General features: G+C 43.5%; 1 protein-coding gene across 1 annotated transcript in view; it reads right to left on the minus strand.

The window, feature by feature from the left end:
• LOC311134346 (inositol 1,4,5-trisphosphate-gated calcium channel ITPR1-like) overlaps positions 1 to 22493 on the minus strand; it is a 144099-nt gene that overhangs the window by 41595 nt on the left and 80011 nt on the right. The window contains exons 41-44 of the mRNA XM_084167995.1: positions 21736 to 21871; positions 18440 to 18627; positions 1553 to 1736; positions 1072 to 1325 (exon numbers count right to left, since the gene is read on the minus strand). Of these exons, the coding sequence (XP_084024121.1) occupies positions 1072 to 1325; positions 1553 to 1736; positions 18440 to 18627; positions 21736 to 21871 (762 nt within the window). The remainder of the gene's footprint in view (positions 1 to 1071; positions 1326 to 1552; positions 1737 to 18439; positions 18628 to 21735; positions 21872 to 22493) is intronic.

The following is a 22493-nucleotide window of genomic DNA, read 5'->3' on the forward strand; positions in this document are numbered from 1 at the left end:
GGTGGTGTCCAGACCCAGGGCTCTGAGCTTGGAGGGAACAATAGTGTTGTATGCTAAATTGTAGTCAATGAACAGCATTCTCACATACAGTAAGTTTTCCTCTTGTCCAGATGTGTTACGGCAGTGTGAATAGCTATGGAAATGGCATCTTCCGTGGATCTGTTGGAGTGGTAGGTAAATTGGAGTGGGTCCAGTGTGCCTGACATGCTGGCCTTGATGTGGGCCATGACCAGCTTCTAGAAGCACTTCATGATGACTGCGGTGAGTGTGACGGGGCGATAGTCATTTGGGCATGTCACCTTGTTTTCTTGGGCATTGGGATGATGGTGGTCTCCTTGAAGCAGGTGGGGACTTGGTTAAAATCACCTGCATCAATAAAGACTGCTTCCGGGTGAGCAGATTCTTGCTGGCTAATGATCTTGTACAGTTCGCTGAGTGCCGCCTTGGTGTTTGCATGTGGCTGTATGTTATTATTTTTTACTTAACACTTATTTTTCTTAAAAATGCATTGTTGGTTAAGGACTTGTAAGCATTTCACTGTTGTATTCGGCGCATGTGGCAAATAAAATTTGATTTGATGTCTCTGTAAAAACAGACACAGCATTCCCTGATGTAACTCTGCGATTGAAGCCTTGCTCTGAGTTCACAAAGGTTATTTTCCAGCGATTGGACATTAGCTATCAGGATACTACGAAGAGGAGGCTGCTTAGCCCGTCTTTTAGCCTAGCTTGGAGTCCCCCTTTCCGTCATCGCCGGCGTTGCCTTCGGTCATCTTGGACAGCAGAAAAGGGTAAGTCCGCTGTGCGGGGAACAAAGGAGCGAATGTAGTATCCCAGATCTGGGAGGATGAGAGAGAAGTGATCTAGAAGTGTTTGTCAGTCGTAGGAAATTCTGAGCAAACAAAGTAATGATTAATGGAAGAATAGCCATAAAAAGCAAAGTCGAGCAGGAACCGGCAAGATGCATACCCTCCTCAGCGCCTCCATCTTACCTCACGGAAGGTATAAATTAGACTAAAGAGGCAGTGTCTGTGAGGGCTAGCTTCCCCTGGTGTTGGGCTGGCTGACTGACCTGCAGGTCTCGGTTGTGGTTCTCACAGAGCAGCTGGAGGAAGCGCAGGATGGGCTGCATGATGACGATGATAAAGCTCATCTCTCCATCGTCCTGGCCCTTGTCCCCGGTGCTGGGTGTGCCATCAGCCGTAGAGAAGTGGTCATCGGGGTCGGCCTCACGGCGGTACGAGTTGAAGGCTTTCTTAGTGGCCGACGAGGCCTCCAGCAGCTGCTCTCTCGCCTCATCTGTCACCACTACCACTGAGTCTTTAGCTGCAGAGACACAGGGAGGGAACCAGTCCACAAAGTCTATAAATCATCACAAATCTAGGTACTGGGATAAAAAGAAAGACTTCTTTGTGGCAGTTATTATTTATTGCTAATGTGTTCAGAGAGAAATTGACCTTAGATAAGTGTCATGGGGTAACTTCATCCTACTCCCTCAAAACCCAATAACGGCTGATATGAGGTGGACATTTGGATTTTGGTTGACCTCTGACCTTTCTTGCGGACGGGCACGTCCTTGTCGGGGGTGTCGTCGTCTCTTTTCCTGTTGCCGAGGTCGCTGGTGTTGACTGTCACCGTGGCTTTGATCTCCAGCTGGGCAAGCTTCATCCGGTCATAGAACACCCGGAAAAACTTCTCTGACTTCTTGTCCTCCGTCAGACGGCAGATGAAGGAACGCTAGCACAAAAGGAAAACAAAAAAGGTACAGGGAAGTAATGTTATTTACAACTAAAGATTACAAGGAGGGAACGTTATTTTATGCCACATGAATGATTGTGTATTATTGTGTGTAGCATACTTTACCAAATTGATTACAATAGACATTATTGTTGATGGCTAAGTGTTCACAACACCACAGTTGTGGGTTTGATTCCCGCATGGTAGAAATACATGTGATAAATGTAAGACAGCTTTGGATAAAAGCATCTGCTAAATGACCATTGGGCTAAACACAGAGGTTCAGGTAATTGATCTATTTGATCAAAATAAGACAGGTCTGCTCTGCTGTGTTTATAGTACCACTAAGTACATATCATTAACGTATACACTCTCTGCAGCGCCTACTTCAGACAAGGGCAGTTCAGGTAATGTAATAGCCACTTTAACACTGAATATTACAATGGAGATGACCTAAAGTCACCTACGTAGTCACCTGGTTTGTTTCTCCACACGCCATTTAAGTCATGGGAAAACTGTGGTCGAAAACGCATTGTTGTTTACACCATTCTACTATGCAAACAGCCTATGACAACACAAGGGATTCAAGACCGGAATTCTCAATTTCTCTCTCTCTTAATCGCTGTGTGCCCCATGCATGCAGAAAACAATTAGACCATGACCATAGTCAGCCTCAGCCTGTTATCTGGTCACAGTCTACTGGGAGGGAGAGGAGAGACTCCAAACCAATGGCAGAACAGGCCCCGTCACACTGCTTAGGGTGAAAAACGACACGAGAGGGTGAAGCCTGCCCTACTTACACAGATAGACAGAGGGGGGGAGAGGGTGGAGGGAGAGCAGAAGGGAGGGAGGGAGAGAGAGAGAAAGACGGAGAGGAAAAAGGGTGCGAGGAAGAAAATAAGAAAAAAGGTGACACTTTACATGACACCCAGCGTCATAACATGTTACGACAGTCATAAATGTCATAACAGCTGACATAACTTGCCATAACCTGTTATAATATGGTCCTAACACGGTCATGACACATATTTAGACCTGTTGTGACAAAAATTGCATTACTTTATTGCTGGTTATGACACCTATATAAGTGTCAAAACCCACAAAACCTACCACACAAGGCAAAACATTCCATTACACCATAGCCTACGTGTCAACAGTGTGTTTATGTTATATAAAAAATAAATACATTTCTATTATCATTGTAATTGCGCACATATTGATGTTAGACATGCACCTACCCCAATGCTCTGTTGCTGATGACTGGGATGAATGCAGGAGCAGATTTCAGGAGCAGGACAAGACACCCTCTTTTTGACTGATGACTGATATAAAGGCATGTACGTCTAGGCCTATCTGGCTTATATGATTATGATGGTCATAATGCTTCTTGACAGTGTCATAAAGTGTATTTTCTTGGTCCAAGTAAAGTGACACAGGATGGTCATAATGATCAAAAGTAAAGTGTTACCAGAATTTTTTTAATGAGAAATGGAAAAAGGAGTAAAAGAGGTAGGGAGAGATGGGGAGGGAGGGAGTGAGCGGGATAAAATGTTATCAGCTGGTATCTAGGCCAGTTCTGAAAGCTTGTTGCATAACTAGACTTATTTCCAGGTTAGGCGTAAACTCTGTTAAACTGGGGTAGTGTGTGTGTGCGCTTAAGGGCTAGTTTAACAGTGTGTGTGTGTGTGTGTGTGGGAGAGGCGGGATTGAAAAACAAAATCGTTTTAATCAGTTTGAATAAAGTGTCAACAAAATGGACAAACTCCATGTTACGATGTTATTTGAAAAGAGAAATGTGGTATGGAAGGCTTGTTGGCAGGAAGACGTTTACTACTTCACCAGTACAATGTTAGAAATATTAAAATTAAAATGGATGAAACATGCCAATCCTCCTTGGTAAACAGCCCTGGATCTGCTAACACACTCACAGTTGTGAAGTCATCTGCAGTCTGCAGTAATTATCTTAAAATCTGTACCAAAATCTGTTACTCAAATATATATGCAATAGGAATATCACTATGGCAGTGTTTTCACATATTATTTGTAGCGCACAATGAATCAATGTGGTTGTAGAGATAGCATTTTCAGAGTTTCCAAGCCAACATTTAATAGTACATTGCTGACTTGCTAGCAAAACATGGTATATCTATAGCACTTTCAGAAAAGTATTCACACCCTTTGACTTTTTCCACATTTTGTTGTGCTGCAGGCTGAACTTAAAATGTACTAAATTGAAATGTTGTACCACTGATCTATACACAATATCCCACAATGTCAAAATGGAATTTCGTTTTTTTAAATGTTTACAAATTAATAAAACATTTAAGGCTGAAATGTCTTGAGTCAATAAGTGTTCAACACCTTTGTTGGGGCAAGCCTAAATACGTTCAGGTGTAAAAATATGCTTAACAAGTCACATAATAAGTTTCATGGACTCACTCTGTGTGCAATAATAGTGGTTAACATGATTTTTTGACTCTGTACCCCACATACAGTGGGGAGAACAAGTATTTGATACACTGCCGATTTTGCAGGTTGTCCTACTTACAAAGCATGTAGAGGTCTGTAATTTTTATCATAGGTACACTTCAACTGTGAGAGACGGATTCTAAAACAAAAATCCAGAAAATCACATTGTATGATTTTTAAGTAATTAATTTGCATTTTATTGCATGACATAAGTATTTGATCACCTACCAACCAGTAAGAATTAAGGCTCTCACAGACCTGTTAGTTTTTCTTGAAGCCCTCCTGTTCTCCACTCATTACCTGTATTAACTGCACCTGTTTGAACTTGTTACCTGTATAAAAGACACCTGTCCACACACTCAAACAGACTCCAACTTCTCCACAATGGCCAAGACCAGAGAGCTGTGTAAGGACATCAGGGATAAAATTGTAGACCTGCACAAGGCTGGGATGGGCTACAGGACAATAGGCAAGCAGCTTGGTGAGAAGGCAACAACTGTTGGCGCAATTATTAGAAAATGGAAGTTCAAGATGACGGTCAATCACCCTCGGTCTGGGGCTCCATGCAAGATCTCACCTCGTGGGGCATCAATGATCCTGAGGAAGGTGAGGGATCAGCCCAGAACTACACGGCAGGACCTGGTAAATGACCTAAAGAGAGCTGGGACCACAGTCTCAAAGAAAACCATTAGTAACACACTACGCCGTCATGGATTAAAATCCTGCAGCGCACGCAAGGTCCCCCTGCTCAAGCCAGCGCATGTCCAGGCCCGTCTGAAGTTTGCCAATGACCATCTGGATGATCCAGAGGAGGAATGGGAGAAGGTCATGTGGTCTGATGAGACAAAAATATAGCTTTTTGGTCTAAACTCCACTCGCCATGTTTGGAGGAAGAAGAAGGATGAGTACAACCCAAAGAACACCATCCCAACCGTGAAGCATGGAGGTGGAAATGTTCTTTGGGGATGCTTTTCTGCAAAGGGGACAGGACGACTGCACCGTTTTGAGGGGAGGATGGATGGGGCCATGTATTGCGAGATCTTGGCCAACAACCTCCTTCCCTCAGTAAGAGCATTGAAGATGGGTCGTGGCTGGGTCTTCCAGCATGACAACGACCCGAAACACACAGCCAGGGCAACTAAGGAGTGGCTCCGTAAGAAGCATCTCAAGGTCCTGGAGTGGCCTAGCCAGTCTCCAGACCTGAACCCAATAGAAAATCTTTGGAGGGAGCTGAAAGTCCGTATTGCCCAGCCCCGAAAAGAAGAAGGCCTGTATGGAGGAGCGGGCCAAAATCCCTGCTGCAGTGTGTGCAAACCTGGTCAAGATCTACAGGAAACGTATGATCTCTGTAATTGCAAACAAAGGTTTCTGTACCAAATATTAAGTTCTGCTTTTCTGATGTATCAAATACTTATGTCATGCAATAAAATGCAAATTAATTACTTAAAAATCATACAATGTGATTTTCTTGATTTTTGTTTTAGATTCCGTCTCTCACAGTTGAAGTGTACCTATGATAAAAATTGCAGACCTCTACATGCTTTGTAAGTAGGAAAACCTGCAAAATCGGCAGTGTATCAAATACTTGTTCTCCCCACTGTATACAAATCTGTAAGGTCCCTCAGATGAGTAGTGAATTTCAAGCACAGATTCAAGCACAAAGTAAAAAACAAACAAAAAAACTGACACTGAATATCCCTTTGAGCATGGTGAAGTTATTAATTATGCTTTGGATGGTGTATCAATACACCCAGACAATACAAAGATACAGGCGTCCTTCCTAACTCAGTTGCCGGAGTGGAAGGAAACTGCTCTGGGATTTCACCATGAGGCCAATGGTGACTTTAAAAGAGTTACAGAGTTTAATGGTTGTGATAGGAGAAAACTGAGGATGGATCAACAACATTGTAGTTACTCCACAATACTAACCTAAATGACAATGAAAAGAAGGAAGTCTGTATAGAATATAAATATTCCAAAACATGTATCCTGTTTGCAATAAGGCACTAAAGTAATACTGCAAAAAATGTGGCAAAGAAATTAACTTGTTGTCCTTAATATGAAGTGTTGTGTTTGGGGCAAATCCATCACTGAGTACCACTCTTCATATTTTCAAGCAAGGTGGTGGCTGCATCATGTTTTGGATATGCTCGTCATCGGCAAGGACTAGGGAGTTTTTTTTGTTGATAAAAATTAATTGAATAGAGCTAAGAACAGGCAAAATCCTAGAGGAAAGCCTGGTTCAGTTTGCTTTCCACCAGACACTGGCAGACTAATTCCCCTTTCAGCAGGACAATAACCTAAAACTCAAGGCCAAATATACACTGGAGTTGCTTACCAAGACGACATTGAATGTCCCGGAGTGGCCTAGATACAGTTTTGACTTAATTGGCTTGAAAATCTATGTCAAGACATGAAAATGGCTGTCTAGCAATGATCAACAACCAACTTGACAGAGCTTTAATAGTTTAAAAAAGAATAATGGGCAAATATTGTGCAATCTAGGTATGCAAAGATCTTACCCAGAAAGACTCAGCTGTATTAGCTGCCAAAGGTGATTCTAACATGTATTGACTCAGGGGGTTGAATACTTATCTAATCTAGATATGTGTTTTATTTTTCATTCATCTTGGAAAGCTGTTAGAATTTGTCTTCCACTTTGACATTAGAGCATGTTGTGTAGACCCCCCCTCCCCATTTTAATCCTAATTTGTAACAAAATGTGGAAAAAGTCAAGGGGTGTGAATATTTTCTGAAGGCACTGTATAGTTTCACTTATTGTGAAAGTGATAACTCACTAGATTCTCACCATCATCTCTCCTCACTATCAAAATATTACGCAGTTTGAACAAAACAATATTATGTTGTGTCATGATTAGAGACCTGGCCATCTTGTGATGAGTGACTTCTCCTTCTACCACCCTCTATTCCAAATCAACAATGACATTGTTGTGAATTTATGCCCATGGGCAACAGACTCCAAAGCCCTCAGCCTCACCCCACCCCAACCCCCACCACTGTGCACTACACCACTCGCACGGGTGGTGGTGGTATGGGTTAGTGTTCATGCTATCCAGCAAAACCCAGTGCAATAGATAACTTGATGACAGAGTGGATAGTGCAGAGAGGCAGAGATGAACTGAACCTCACAATCTGGCAACCCACACACCACAGGGAGGGTGGGAGGGATGGATGGATGGATGGTAGAGGTGGGGGGGCTGAAGTGTTCATGCCAGTCTCTCTCTCCCTCCCTCCATATCTCCCTCAGGAAAAAAGTATCTCCTTCCCATCTCTCTTTCTCCCACTCTCTCCCTCCATCTCCCTCTCTGCTCACATAACTCTGGTCCTCTGTTAGACAGCACTGGCGTGGGTGGGACCTTGGGGCCTGGGTGAGGGAGGAGGGGGGCAGGAGAGGCTATACCGCGGGGCTCTGACCGGAGACAAGAGCTCTTCACAGCCCCCCTCCTTCTCCTCCCCCTCCTCCCTCTACCCCTGGAGCGCTGAATCACTTACATAACACACAAACAGACAGGGAACAGACAGCCACACACACAGACACACTTTACATTGCTACATCAAAACAGAGCAGCTTTGGAGGACAGTGTGACATTTTCCGTGTCACGCGCACAGATACACACACACACACACACACACACACACACACACACACACTTCTCTCACAAACTCTCTCAAACTACATTGCTCTTATGTAATAACCACATTCATTCTCTACTCCCTCCCCACCTTTGTGTTAACATGCTTCCTCTCTCTACTAGGGCATCTGTATAACTAAAGCCACATAACTCTCCTCTCTCTGAGCTGGTGGCTGTGTTTGAATATCTATGTGCAAATGGGACTCAGTTGGCAGTGTTGCCAGATATGACAGGGTTGGTGGAGTTTGGGGATCTGGGTTGGGTCAGGGTTACCATGTTGGGGGTATATGTTGGGTTTGGTGGAGTTTTGTGATGTTGTAATGTTGAGGCTTCAGTTTGGTTGTGATGGATTTATGACACTGGTGAGGATGAGAAGTATCATGTCTACTGTAATTGAATGAGCGTTAGGTTATGGCATCAGACACCTGGCACAGTCTACGGCCAACAGCATCTCTGTTATTCATACTCACCCTCTATCTGTCCCTCTCTCTCTCCCTGTCTCGCTCGGTCTCTCTTGCCATCTCTCTCCATCCGTCTCTTTCACCCTCTCTGTCTGTCTGAAAGAGGCCTAGACCCTTTCTAAGAACTGTGCTGAACTGATCTCCTCTAAATCCTAGAGGACAGGGGTCTTCCTCACAAACAGGAGGATGCATGGCATGCATCACACCACGTCATTGACGTTGCAACAACACGCTGGTACAAGTAATATGTTATTTCTTCTGCATTACAGCATGATCAAAACATCCCCCTATTATAAAAATACTTCAGTAGAATAATATAGAGATATAGTCACTTTATTAGCCTCAGAAATGTGTCAAAAACCCCTCCAAGTACATGGTGTTGGCAGAGGTTTTAACCCTTTCCACTCACACACCCCGTCATCCCGTATACAGGTTCTCTGCTTCACAGCACTGTATGGGTTTTGACTTGAGCACCGCTCATGACAAGAAGATGCCCCCATCCCTCCCGCTAATTGGGCTACTTTTCACATTTGTTGTTGTCGGAGTGAGGGAAAACTGTAAATCGAGAGGAGTCGATGTGTTTGGAAAGATTAGACGTTAAGGATGATAATAAATACCACTGATGACATACACGCAAACCAGACACCCATGAGTCCAAATGTGTACTTCACATTTCCATATTTGAAAACTCATGTAATTTACAGTATCAACGTTTATGATCTCTATGTTTGATCCAGTTATAAGGATGACATGCGTTATACCCTGGGTTGTCCTGAATAGAATGAGCCTATGTTCATCGTATTGTGAAGAAAATTAGCAGTGGAACACGTATTTGAAAGCACTCATGACTCCATTCTATGCGCATCAAAAATTACAATATTTGTCTGAAGTGGCTTTTGAAAGCCTAACACTAAGAACATATTGTATAACTTAGCTAGCCATGTTGGCAATAGAATAAGCTTTCAAATGATACCCACCTGACCCAGATTGCAATTTATAATGCATTTTTTTGGGATTGCATAAACAACAGTAATTGTGTGATGGTGGGGACGCAGGGCTGTGTTCTAAACAAAAAAACATGTGCTTGCTTCAGTTCCTCATTGGCAAAGCTAGGAGAGCTAAAAGAAAAAGCACCTTATAGTTGAAGGATCTTTCCTTGAGTCATAAAAGTGCATTGAAATTACTTAGGAACTGTGCACAGTTTGGAGAGGTGGAGAAACCAGTTAGACCTCTCACTCAAACCCTTGTAATCGTTTTTTCCTTAGTTTGCACCTACTCCAACATTTCAATGAATATTCTTATTATTTTACTGAATGTATCTAGAGTATTTTCAGCAGGGGTTGGAACCGGTTCAGGGAGCATAAAACCGGAAAATAACAACATTTGTTGAGGAACAGAATCAGAAAAGGGAACGAAAGTGATTTTATTTTTTAAAGCATGGGAACCGGTTAATAATGTTATTTTATGTTCTGGCAATTTTTTTCAGTCCCACAAAAAATTTAACAACAAAAAATGCCAAAGCCCTCACTCTGTTAAACGTATTCCAGTGTTCTTCAATGCTAGTTACACATTGGATTAATTAACTACAAAAAGGTAAGACGTGTTTTTAATTCTGGTGCCACTCTGCACACACAAGCTTGTTAGCTAGCTAGCTAGCTCTGGTCCATCTCTCGGAAGTTCAAAGTTCCTCCATAGAAGCCGCTCCTCCGTAGGTATAATTTTGTGGGCCTAATTAAGATAGCGCATGTCATAACAAGATGCCCAGCATTCCTCCACCCTCTCTCACTTTCTCCCCACCCGCAAACTTTCAGTAGCCTCTCGCGCCATACACTTCTGTCCATCGCACATGTGAACAACTATAGCCTAGGCAGCCGATAGCGACCATGCACTATCGGCTGCCTAGGCTAAAACAACTATAGCTTGCCCGCTCCATAGCAAGCTGTTCTATCCACACAGATTGGTGAAGTCATTAAATGTCGAGCTAATGTAAAAAATAAAATAAAAAAGATTTCAGAAGTTTAAAAAGGAACAGAAAGGAATTATATATGCCGTTACTTTAAATTTTTTGCGAACTTGTTCAGAACTTTATTTTGCAGGTGGAACAGAACAAAAAAAGAATGGCTCTGCTCAGAACTAAACAATTAGAAAATAATTTAGGTTCCAACCCCTGATTTTCAGATTTTGTTATAGATAAATGCTGTGAAAAGTACAGTAAATATAAAATGCAAATAAAATCAACAGTGTAATGTTTGGATTTAGTCTTGTGTCTGGTGAACCGTTGTATCCTCACCTTTGGTCTGATAATTTCCCCATAATCTGCAAAGTGTTCTCTTTCAATTTCTTCTGTTAGAAACATTTCAATGGGCCCTATCCATATAGGCCAATTTCCACGAGTGTAAGGGGTTAAAAAAGCCATGTGTGTTTAGACAGGACTTAGAAAGCGAGTGCTGGAACAGAGACAACACTCGACAGATTGATGATGAGTATATTAAGTAAGACATGGTGGTAGAGGAGTAGAGAATGGAGAGAAGCAAGGGATGGGGAGTTTCAGGAGTCCCCTGGAGTGTTGGGTAAACAGAGAGGCTGTCTGTAACCATGGAGATGAACCCTGAGCAGAATGAAAGTTGGGAGCGAGGCGAGGCAGGGCGAGGTGAGGCGGGGGCGGGTGGCTCTGAAAAACAAGGTCACAGCGCTTTCTCTTCACTCCTTCCGTTCCGCCACTTGGCATCAACAAAGGGATGTTATATAACAGCTATTTATATCCGCACTCCCTCTCTTCCTCTCCCTTCTCCCTCACTCATGTCAGGCAGCGCCACACACAGACTAACTGGAATTGCAGCTCTCCTACTCTCCTCATTCCACTGAATTCTCTTTTTTCCACTTACAGCCCTTTGTCCTCTCCTACCCTGAACTAGCCTCTCGTTTCCATCTTCCTCCTATCCTCCTCTTCTGTCCTATCCTCTCCCATGTTCCTTCATCTCCTGCCCTTCTGTCCTATCCTCTCCCCTCTTCCTTCATCTCCTCCTCTTCTTCCTATCCTATCTGGCCTGACACGGGAACCTTTAATACCGCTTTAATAAAATCACAGACCAGACATAATAGAAGAGAACTGATAACCTTGTGTCGTGTCTATTTTCCTCAAACACAGTCTAACTTCACACAGAAGTAACTCAGGACTAACATCCAGAGAGGAATCTCACTATCCCTAACTTACCGTATTTTCCGCACTATAAGGCGCACCGGAGTATAAGCCGCAGCAGCTAAATTGAATGATATTGAATGATGTGTACATATATAAGCCGCACTGGACTATAAGCCGCAGGTGTTTTAATGTTTAATTACCATATGTAAGGGTTCGTGCACAGAGGGGATTGTCAGGAAAGAGAAACTGTCTCGCTCTCGTAATGTCTGTCTGTCTCGCTCTCGTTCTGTCTCTCGTACCACTCTCGGTTCCACTTTTATTTTGCGCGCTACCTGTCTCACTCTTTTCCGGCCTCCAGCTTAAAGGTGGGGGGCGCGGACCGGTCATAGAGCCCATAGAGTTAAAGTTGGTGGACTGTAACCTGTAAAATCCATAGATTTAGGAGGTCTTCTAGTGGCCGTTAGCTGTAAAAATCCATAGATTAGCCGCACCGTTATATGAGCCGCAGGGTCGAAAAATTTGAAAAAAAGCGCGGCTTATAGTCCGAAAATTACCGTACTTGCTTCCTTACTTACTTATTAACACAAACAAGCCTTTATTGGTGTGATGTTGGTTCACCCAGTGTGTAGCCAGTCCAAGGCTGCTTCCTGGAAGGCAACCGAGCAGCATGACTTGTGGTTTTACGCCAGGTGCCCGACCACTGCTGAAATGTCACGAGTCACCGCTTGTGTGTGTGTCACAACCCAATTACCACTCACACAACCATTATCTCCCTCTCTCCCAGCAGTAGCTGTCAAAGGAAGGAGGAGTGTGGCATGCAGGAACAATCTAACGTTTCCTGCAACAAAGTGACTGGCGTTGATTGTTAAAAGAAAATAAATTAAGTTCGCTGGTGTGAAGATTGTCATAATCTCATACGTCACATGATCTAAAGTCTTGCCTGATTATGTATGTCCAGATATTGATTAACACCCGTTTATTATGAGAAGCACATTTATTGACTGTGATTGATAATGATGATAATTATCATGTGAATATATTACCTGAACGTGTTTCTATACCATTTTCATACCTTTATTGAAGTTGATTGTCAATTAGGTAATTGGTAGGGTTTGTGATGCATTCTGGATAATGGGTGTTGCTACAAGAAGCATGTCATTGCTTTGTTTGATCGACAAGACAGACAGGTAACATGTCGGCATGCTGCCGGGTTTACAGGCATGATTGAAGCCTTTTGTTAGAGCTCTGTTATTCAGGTCAGTTTACCTTTTTGTTCATTGTCCTGTTTATTTGATTTTGTAAATAATTGTACAGTTCGCCGGCACTTTATCCTCACTTTGCAAATAAAAAACCTCACATTGGCAAGAAAAAGCACATCTTCCTTGTATGCCTCTTCACTGTTAAAATCCTACCGCATGGTCAACCTCACAGCCGGGAACAAAGTCCATTGCTCAGTCATTAATGGCCTGCCCAGTGGCTGATGGAGTGACGAGTGAGTAAGGTGTAAGTGAGTGATTGATGGAGCGGGTGAGTGAGTACATGGTCAGGTTTATTTCTGTGTGATATGTAGGTTAGGAGGTAATGGTTAACAGTGTTATGTGAGTGAGTGTACACTACCCCAGGCTTCTACCCTGAACAGGTATCTGGGCTAGAGACATCAACACAGATAAAAGACCTGAGTAGATCCATTCTTCAAACGGGACAGAATAAAGTGAACTATCTATCCGTCCTCTGTTTCTCATCTGTGAAAGAGGCAGAGGCTAGAAAAGTGGTCTGAATCTGAGCGAATAGTACACAAACAAACATTATGCTAGTGTGTGTGTCATTTAGACAAATAACAAAATGTCAACACTCCAGCAAATAAATCTTAAGAGTCAAAAAGGTTCTTGAGTCGAAATATGTCTGAGAAATCAATGTTTCATCGTACTGAAAATAAATAGGATGACGCTGAAATCTTTAATAATGCTAACCCTATATCTTCAAAAGGCAGAGTTGAAACTGTTGTTCAGCTCATCAGTCTAAAAAGGTAAACCTGGGGGTTTCTAAGAAAGACGTGATCTAGTGTGACCTCAGGTTTCTCACTCTACAGGGAGACAGGACAGTCCAAACACCACAGATGACAACTGCATAGAGACATCAAATGGTTATTTGTGGCGGTAACAGCGAGTGAGCATATGCAGAAGTATCCGAGTCAGAAAGCAAATATCTAGCCTACCAAACTGGTTTGCATTCATGAACTGCTACAGTATGTTATGTCATAAAGTACTTTAGAGAAAATGTATACCCTCATTAGCATTAATACTTCAGCATTTACCCCTCTAAATTTCCACTCAGTGTTTCAGAACAAAACAACTACGTTAGAAGAGGAGCTCCAGTTCCTTTCCAGTCCCCCCCCCCCCCCCTCCCTCATCCCCCCTCCCTTTCTCCCTACTGCCCCACTTCCAGAGGCCCAGCATGACCCAGTTTGGGCCGAGAGAGCGAGAGAGGAGGAGGGCTGGAATGTTTTGAAGCCTGAGACATTCTTCATTGTTCATTCACACAGGCCTTATGTAACACTGGTCACCTGATACTCTCTGCAACAGCCAGGTTAACAGGCAGGGAGCAGACAGAGAGGGAGACAGGTAGACAGGCTGCAACTGTGGGAAGCCAGGACATTATCTCTGCTAGTGGCTCCCTCACCCCTAATCTGATTACGCAAGCACAGGCAATCAGACTGTCAAAGGAGCAGACAGACAGAGGAGCAGGCAGGCAGACAGACAGACAGACAGACAGACAGAGGAGCAGACAGAAAGACAAAGGAGCAGGCAGACAGTCAGAGGAGCAGGTAGGCAGACAGTCAGAGGAGCAGGTAGGCAGACAGTCAGAGGAGCAGGTAGGCAGACAGTCAGATGAGCAGGTAGGCAGACAGTCAGAGGAGCAGGTAGGCAGACAGTCAGAGGAGCAGGTAGGCAGACGAGCAGGTAGGCAGACAGTCAGAGGAGCAGGTAGGCAGACAGTCAGAGGAGCAGGTAGGCAGACAGTCAGAGGAGCAGGTAGGCAGACGAGCAGGTAGGCAGACAGTCAGAGGAGCAGGTAGGCAGACAGTCAGAGGAGCAGGTAGGCAGACGAGCAGGTAGGCAGACAGTCAGAGGAGCAGGTAGGCAGACAGTCAGAGGAGCAGGTAGGCAGACAGTCAGAGGAGCAGGTAGGCAGACGAGCAGGTAGGCAGACAGTCAGAGGAGCAGACAGATAGTCAGACAAGATAAACAGACAGATTGATAGCAGACGTACACTACCGTTCAAAAGTTTGGGGTCACTTAGAAATGTCCTTGTTTTCGTAAGAAAAGCCATTTTTTGGTCCATTAAAATAACATCAAATTGATCAGAAATACAGTGTAGACATTGTTCATGTTGTAAATGGATATTGTAGCTGGAAACTGCAGATTCTTTATAGAATATCTACATAAGCGTACAGAGGCCCATTATCAGCAACCATCAGTCATGTGTTCCAATGGCATGTTGTGTTTGCCAATTTAAGTTTATTATTTTAAAAGGCTAATTGATCATTAGAAAACCCTTTTGCAATTATGTTAGCACAGATGAAAACTGTTGTGCTGATTAAAGAAGCAATACAACTGGCCTTCTTGAGACTAGTTGAGTATCTGGAGCATCAGCAATTGTGGGTTCGATTACAGGCTCAAAATGGCCAGAAACAAAGAACTTTCTTCTGAAACTCGTCAGTCTATAATTTTTCTGAGAAATGAAGGCTATTCCATGCGAGAAATTGCCAAGAAACTGAAGATCTCATACAACGCTGTGTACTACTCCCTTCACAGAACAGCGCAAACTGGCTCTAACCAGAATAGAAAGAGGAGTTGGAGGCCCCGGTGCACAACTGAGAAAGAGGACAAATACATTACAGTGTCTAGTTTGAGAAACAGGCACCTCACAGGTCCTCAACTGGCAGCTTCATTAAATAGTACCTGCAAAACACTTGTCTCAACGTCAACAATGAAGAGGCGACTCCGGGATGCTGACCTTCTCGGCAGAGTTGCAAAGAAAAAGCCATATCTCTGACTAACCAATAAAAATAAAAGATTAAGATGGGCAGTCTGAGATGTGGCTTTTTCTTTGCAACTCTGCCTAGAAGGTCAGCATCCCGGAGTCGCCTCTTCATTGTTGACGTTGAGACAAGTGTTTTGCAGGTACTATTTAATGAAGCTGCCAGTTGAGGACCTGTGAGGCGCCTGTTTCTCAAACTAGACACTAATGTATTTGTCCTCTTGCTCAGTTGTGCACCGGGGCCTCCCACTCCTCTTTCTATTCTGGTTAGAGCCAGTTTGCGCTGTTCTGTGAAGGGAGTAGTACACAGCGTTGTATTAGATCTTCAATTGCTTTTCTTTCGAAAACATGGACATTTCTAAGTGACCCCAAGCTTTTGAACGGTAGTGTAATTGCAGTGGACTTGTGCACACATGCATACGCGCGCACGCCACACACACTTGAATCTGCTCTTCATGATTTATCTTCTGTTTGCAGAAAGGTGGATAGGCAATGCATTTCCAAAACAACCATTAGTGACGTTGGCTGCGTAAATCGATGAATGCAGAAAAGCGTGGCGGGGTGAAGGGTGGTAGTGGTTGATCTACACAAGCCCTCTATGAAATTATGATTCCACCCACAACAAGATGTGCCTTCCTCTCTATGAGCCCATGATGAAGGCTAAGGGAGAGGTCTGTGATAATTATTCCACAAGGGGCTCAGTGGTACAGGGGCTGATCTACAGTATACTAACAAATATACCTTGACAGTCCACAATACAGTGCGTTCAGAAAGTATTCAGACCATTGACTTTTTTCCACATTTTGTTACGTTACAGACTTATTCTAAAATGGATTCAAAAAAATAAAATGTCAGCAATCTACACACAATACCCCATAATGACAAAGCAAAAACCGGTTTTTAGAAATGTTTGCACATTTATAAAAATAAAAAACAGAAATACCTTATTTACATAAGTATTCAGACCTTTTGCTATGAGACTCGAAATTGAGCTCAGGTGCATCCTGTTTACATTGATCATCCTTGAGATGTTTCTACATCTTGATTGGAGTCCACCTGTGGAAAATCAATTGATTGGACATGATTTGGAAAGGCATACACCTGTCCCACAGTTGACAGTGCATGTCAGAGCAAAACCAAGCCATGATGTCGAAGGAATTGTCCGTAGAACTCTGAGACAGGATTGTGTCGAGGCACAGATCTGGGGAAGGGTAGAAAAACATTTCTGCAGCATTGAATGTCCCCGAGAACACAGTGGCCTCCATCATTCTTAAATGGAAGAAGTTTGAACCACCAAGACTCTTCCTAGAGCTGGCCACCCGGCCAAACTGAGCAATCGGGGGAGAAGGGCCTTGGTCAGGTAGGTGACCAAGAACCCGATGGTCACTCTGACAGAGCTCTAGAGTTCCTCTGTGTAGATAGGAGAACCTTCCAGAAGGACAACCATCTCTGCAGCACTCCATCAAATCAGGCCTTCATGGTAGAGTGGCAAGTAAAAGGCACATGACAGCCCGCTTGGAGTTTGCCAAAAGGCACCTAAAGACTCTCAGACCATGAGAAACAAGATTTTCTGGTCTGATGAAACCAAGATTGAACTCTTTGGCCTGAATGCCAAGCGTCACGTCTGGAGGAAACCTGGCACCATCCCTACGGTGAAGCATGGTGGTGGCAGCATCATGCTGTGGGGATGTTTTTCAGCGGCAGGGACTGAGAGCCTAGTCAGGATCGAGGCAAAGATGAACGGAGCAAAGTACAGAGAGATCCTTGATGAAAACCTGCTCCAGAGCGCTCAGGAGTACTGAGTAAAGGGTCTGAATACTTATGTAAAAGTGATATTTCAGTTCTTTATATTTAATAAATTAGCAAAAATGTCTAAAAACCTGTTTTTGCACTGTCATTATGGGGTATTGTGTGTAGATTGATGAGGAAAAATTACAATTTAATCAATTTTAGAATAAGGCTGTAACCTAACAAAATGTGGAAAAAGTCAAGGGGTCTGAATACTTTCAGAAGTCACTGTATACCTTCACAGTGTGTTCAATATCAGGGGGAAATTACAGTACATCCAAACACAGTTACATATACAGTACAGTACAAACATATGCGTCACTCAAATGTCTCCCTTGTAAACAATCCAGATAGAGCAGCAGTCATGTGCCTCACAGTTTCAGTTCAATAATTCCCCATGGCCTCATGGGATTGTTTGATGTTGAAAGTAAACTATGTCTACAGTGGCTCAGCTCTGTCAGGAGAAGTAGAGCAGTGTTGTGGGGCATGGTGAGCCATCCTCTAAGGTAACAGGGAGGGAGGGGTGTGGACTAACGTAAAATGGCTGCCTTGTACAGGATCAATGCAGGCCAGTACTTGATAGACCAATGCAGTGGAAGGTCTAGTCTACTATAACCCCGGTACTGTTTCTATCCAAGGATTTACAGTACCTTCAGAAAGTATTCACACCCATTGACAGTTTCTTGTGTTACAAAGTGGGATTAAAATGGATTTGTCATTTTTTGGTCAACAATCTACACAATATGAAAAATTTGAAAATGTGTAAAAAATGTATGAAAAATAAAACAAGTATTCAACCCCTTGAGTCAATACATGTTAGAATCACATTTGGCAGCAATTACAGCTGTGAGTCTTTATGGATAAGTCTAAGAGCTTTCCACACATGTCAAATTGGTTGTTGATCATTGCTAGACAACCATTTGCAGGTCTTGCCAAGTCAAGGGGTGTGAATACTTTCTGAAGGCACTATATTTTCCCCTTTTTTTCTCATCTGTGAAGTGTGTTGGGACCAATGATGCATGTTGTTTATGGTAGTGAAATGCACTTTAAATAATGTTTGGTTTGATTTATCATTCAGGTATTTATTGGGCTTCAGTCATTCCTGACACACCCACATCCTTATGATTGACAGGTGGCTCTGAGACTTACTTGGATGGTGGTGTTCCCGCCCTCCAGCAGGGCGATGGCCAATAGGATGCTCTCCTGGAAGACGCGGTCACTGGTGGTGTTCATGATGAGGTCTATGACGAGGTCGGAGGCTCCCTCCTTGTCCAGGTGACACTGCACCTCTGCCAGGCTCATCTCCCCTCGACTCAGGGCCCCTGGACCACCGAGACCTGGAGGGAGAGACAGGGGTCAGAGGTGAAGGTTCAGGAGTGTGGTTCTCCCTATTCTCCTGACTCAGAGGGATAAGGAGAGGTTTCAAATCTTTATATCTAACATCTTACTACCACAGTCATCTATGGACACCTCCAAACTACTCAATCACAATGGAACCTCTGGCGAAATAAGAAAGTGCCATCCTCCAGGCAGTCGCCTACATGTGTATTTAATTGTGAAACCTTTACATATAAATGTACAATGTACTTACATATATAATTACAAAGTAAATGCACGTTTTAGCCACATTTCAAATAAACACACACACGCCTACAGTCGTGGTCAAAAGTTTTGAGAATGACACAAATATTAATTTTCACAAAGTCTGCTACCTCAGTTTTTATGATGGCAATTTGCATATACTCCAGAATGTCATGAAGAGTGATCAGATGAAGTCCCTCTTTGCCGTGAAAATGAACTTAATCCCAAAAAAACATTTCCACTGCATTTCAGCCCTGCCACAAAAGGACCAGCTGACATCATGTCAGTGATTCTCTCGTTAACACAGGTGAGAGTGTTGACGAGGACAAGGCTGGAGATCACTCTGTCATGCTGATTGAGTTAGAATAACAGACTGGGTGGTGCTTGAAATCATTGTTTTTCCTCTGTTAACTATGGTTACCTGCAAGGAAACACGTGCCGTCATCATTGCTTTGCACAAAAAGGGCTTCACATGCAAGGATATTGCTGCTAGTAAGATTGCACCTAAATCAACCATTTATCGGATCATCAAGAACTTCAAGGAGAGAGGTTCAATTGTTGTGAAGAAGGATTCAGGGCGCCCAAGAAAGTCCAGCAAGCGCCAGGACCGTCTCCTAAAGTTGATTCAGCTGCAGGATCGGGGCACCACCAGTGCAGAGCTTGTTCAGGAATGGCAGCAGGCAGGTGTGAGTGCATCTGCACGCACAGTGAGGCGAAGACTTTTGGAGGATGGCCTGGTGTCAAGAAGGGCAGCGAGGAAGCCACTTCTCTCCAGGAAAAACATCAGGGACAGACTGATATTCTGCATAAGGTACAGGGATTGGACTGCTGAGGATTGGGGTAAAGTAATTTTCTCTGATGAATCCCCTTTCCGATTGTTTGGGGCATCCGGAAAAAAGCTTGTCCGGAGAAGACAAGGTGAGCGCTACCATCAGTCCTGTGTCATGCCAACAGTAAAGCATCCTGAGACCATTCATGTGTGGGGTTGCTTCTCAGTCAAGGGAGTGGGCTCACTCACAATTTTGCCTAAGAACACAGCCATGAATAAAGAATGGTACCAACACATCCTCCGAGAGCAACTTCTCCCAACCATCCAAGAACAGTTTGGTGACGAACAATGCCTTTTCCAGCATGATGGAGCACCTTGCCATAAGGCAAAAGTGATAACTAAGTGGCTCGGGGAACAAAACACCGAAATTTTGGGTCCATGGCCAGGAAACTCCCCAGACCTTAATCCCATTGAGAACTTGTGGTCAATCCTCAAGAGGTGGGTGGACAAACAAAAACCCACAAATTCTGACAAACACCAAGCATTGATTATGCAAGAATGGGCTGCCATCAGTCAGGATGTTAATTGACAGCATGCCAGGGTGAATTGCAGAGGTCTTGAAAATGAAGGGTCAACACTGCAAATATTGACTCTTTGCATAAACTTAATGTAATTGTCAATAAAAGCCATTGACACTTATGGAATTGCTTGTAATTATACTTCAGTATACCATAGTAACATCTGACAAAAATATCTAAAAACACTGAAGCAGCAAACTTTGTGAAAACCAATACTTGTGTCATTCTCAAAACTTTTGACTACGACTGTACACCTAATAAGGCCGGGCTCTCGTTTCTGCAACAGGTGCAACCAGGAGGCCGTTTTCATAGGAAGTAGCAGTACGTCGCCTACCAACAGCCAGAACTGGGTCAAACAAGTGAGGGGTGGGTTGACTGCTATGGTCTGGAGGGTTGCCAGGCTGTGTCTTGGTTCACATGGGAGACATGGTGAACCAGGAACTAGGCTTTTTTTCTCTACTCATTCCCATAAGAGGCACAGGGGTCTAACAGTACTAGTACATTGTTTGACATGAACATGGCTGGGCAATTAGATATGCTATAACTGGATATTATAATGTCACTCTATATGAATGTACAGCTGCCACCATGTTAAGTGTGATAACACTACATCTAAATATACTGCTATATAGAAATACATAACACTTCACCTCCATCCTGGTGACTAGCTCATAGGCCTATATGCTGACGACACTACATAGAAAACACTCAATATTTTGACTTGAAATAGTGTGGTCAGATCAGTCACACAGTGCTTATTATGAGGAAATTAGAGTGTTCACAGTCACAGGGCCAGACAAGACCTAGACCTCTGTGTATGTATGTGTGTATGTAGATAGGCCTGTTGGTTATATAACAGAGAGATAATGAGAAGGCCTGTTTGGAAAACCTTGACATACAAACGCTACTTTAGGGGAACAATATCAATATCCCTATCAACCACCATCCATCACACAGACTTTCACCTCTCAAAGTTGCATTATCCGCATGATAGTGTGTGGGTGTGTGTTTATGTGTGTGGGTGTGTTTATGTGTGTGCGTGTCAATACAAAGGAGTCTTTTCTTTGGCAGGTGGCAGAGGTCCAGAGTTCAGAACGAGGTCAGAAGAATATGCAACGTTGTCATGTTTGGTTCTTGTGTGCACTAGAAAGAAACTCATGCTTTTTTGACAGTTTAGTTTCACTCCTTTTGTTCATCTGTATCTGGCAAATTACTTCTACAACAGTTTGTGACAACTTGCATAAAAGGTATAAAACAAACAAATTCGATTGTATGCGATTTTTGCGACATGGGATCAGAATTACCAGAGTTAACTTTTTCGTCCAAAACCATGGACAGACAGACCGAGAGATAGAGAAGAGGACAGACAGACACAGAGAGAGAAGAGGACAGAGAGAAGAGGACAGACAGACACAGAGTAGATGACAGATACAAATAGAGCAGACAAACAAAGGAGATGACAGATCAATAAATACCATATATAGATATCATACCAAGCGACAGAGAGTTGCTCTCACCTGATTGGCTCTTGCCGGGCCCTACTGGAACCAGGGTTGCGTTGCTGAAGGCCGTCAGGCTGTCCCTCCGCCCACCACTCCTACTATGGAAATTACCATAGTAACGGTTCACCAGAATCTGCCTCAGCGCCTCACCCTTCAGAGAGCGGAAAATGGCGGTGTATTAGTGTGATGATTTAAGAGAGGAGACTTGAGAGGGAGTCTATTATACAGTGTACATTATGTGCACCATATATCCATCATCATGTCAATGAGGCCCACTTGAAATTATTAAAGTGGTTTGAAGAGAGAAGGGACGCGAGGTAAACTGTCAGGGCCAGGCCAAGCCAATCCAAATAAACATTGTGTGCATGAACTGCACTGCTCTTAAGTAGTATAGTCTCGCAAAGATGAAGACTAGAGTTGAGTTCAGATGCCTAGTTTGGTTTGGTTGGAGTAGCGTTCTGAAAACACCAGGGTTATGGGTTTGATACCTGCATGGGCCACCTATGTTGCTGTGGATAAAGCATCTGTTAAATGTCCATATTGTTATTACTCTCCCGACATTCTCATTCACGTATTGAATAAACAGCCAATAACACATGTAAAGATCAGTCATCAAGCTTGTTATATCTCTATCCCTGGTAGAAGTGAGCCTGCGTCCTGCTACGGGAGTTTGGGTCCTAGCTGTTTTCAGACAGGCCAACAGGGTGGCCAGCCCTCCCACGCCGTCGCCATGACTCATCCAGAAACCTACCGGAGTCAGCACGACTACGCCA

The sequence above is a fragment of the Coregonus lavaretus genome, assembly GCF_964263955.1.
Source record: "Coregonus lavaretus genome assembly, chromosome: 8".
Lineage (NCBI taxonomy): Eukaryota > Metazoa > Chordata > Actinopteri > Salmoniformes > Salmonidae > Coregonus > Coregonus lavaretus.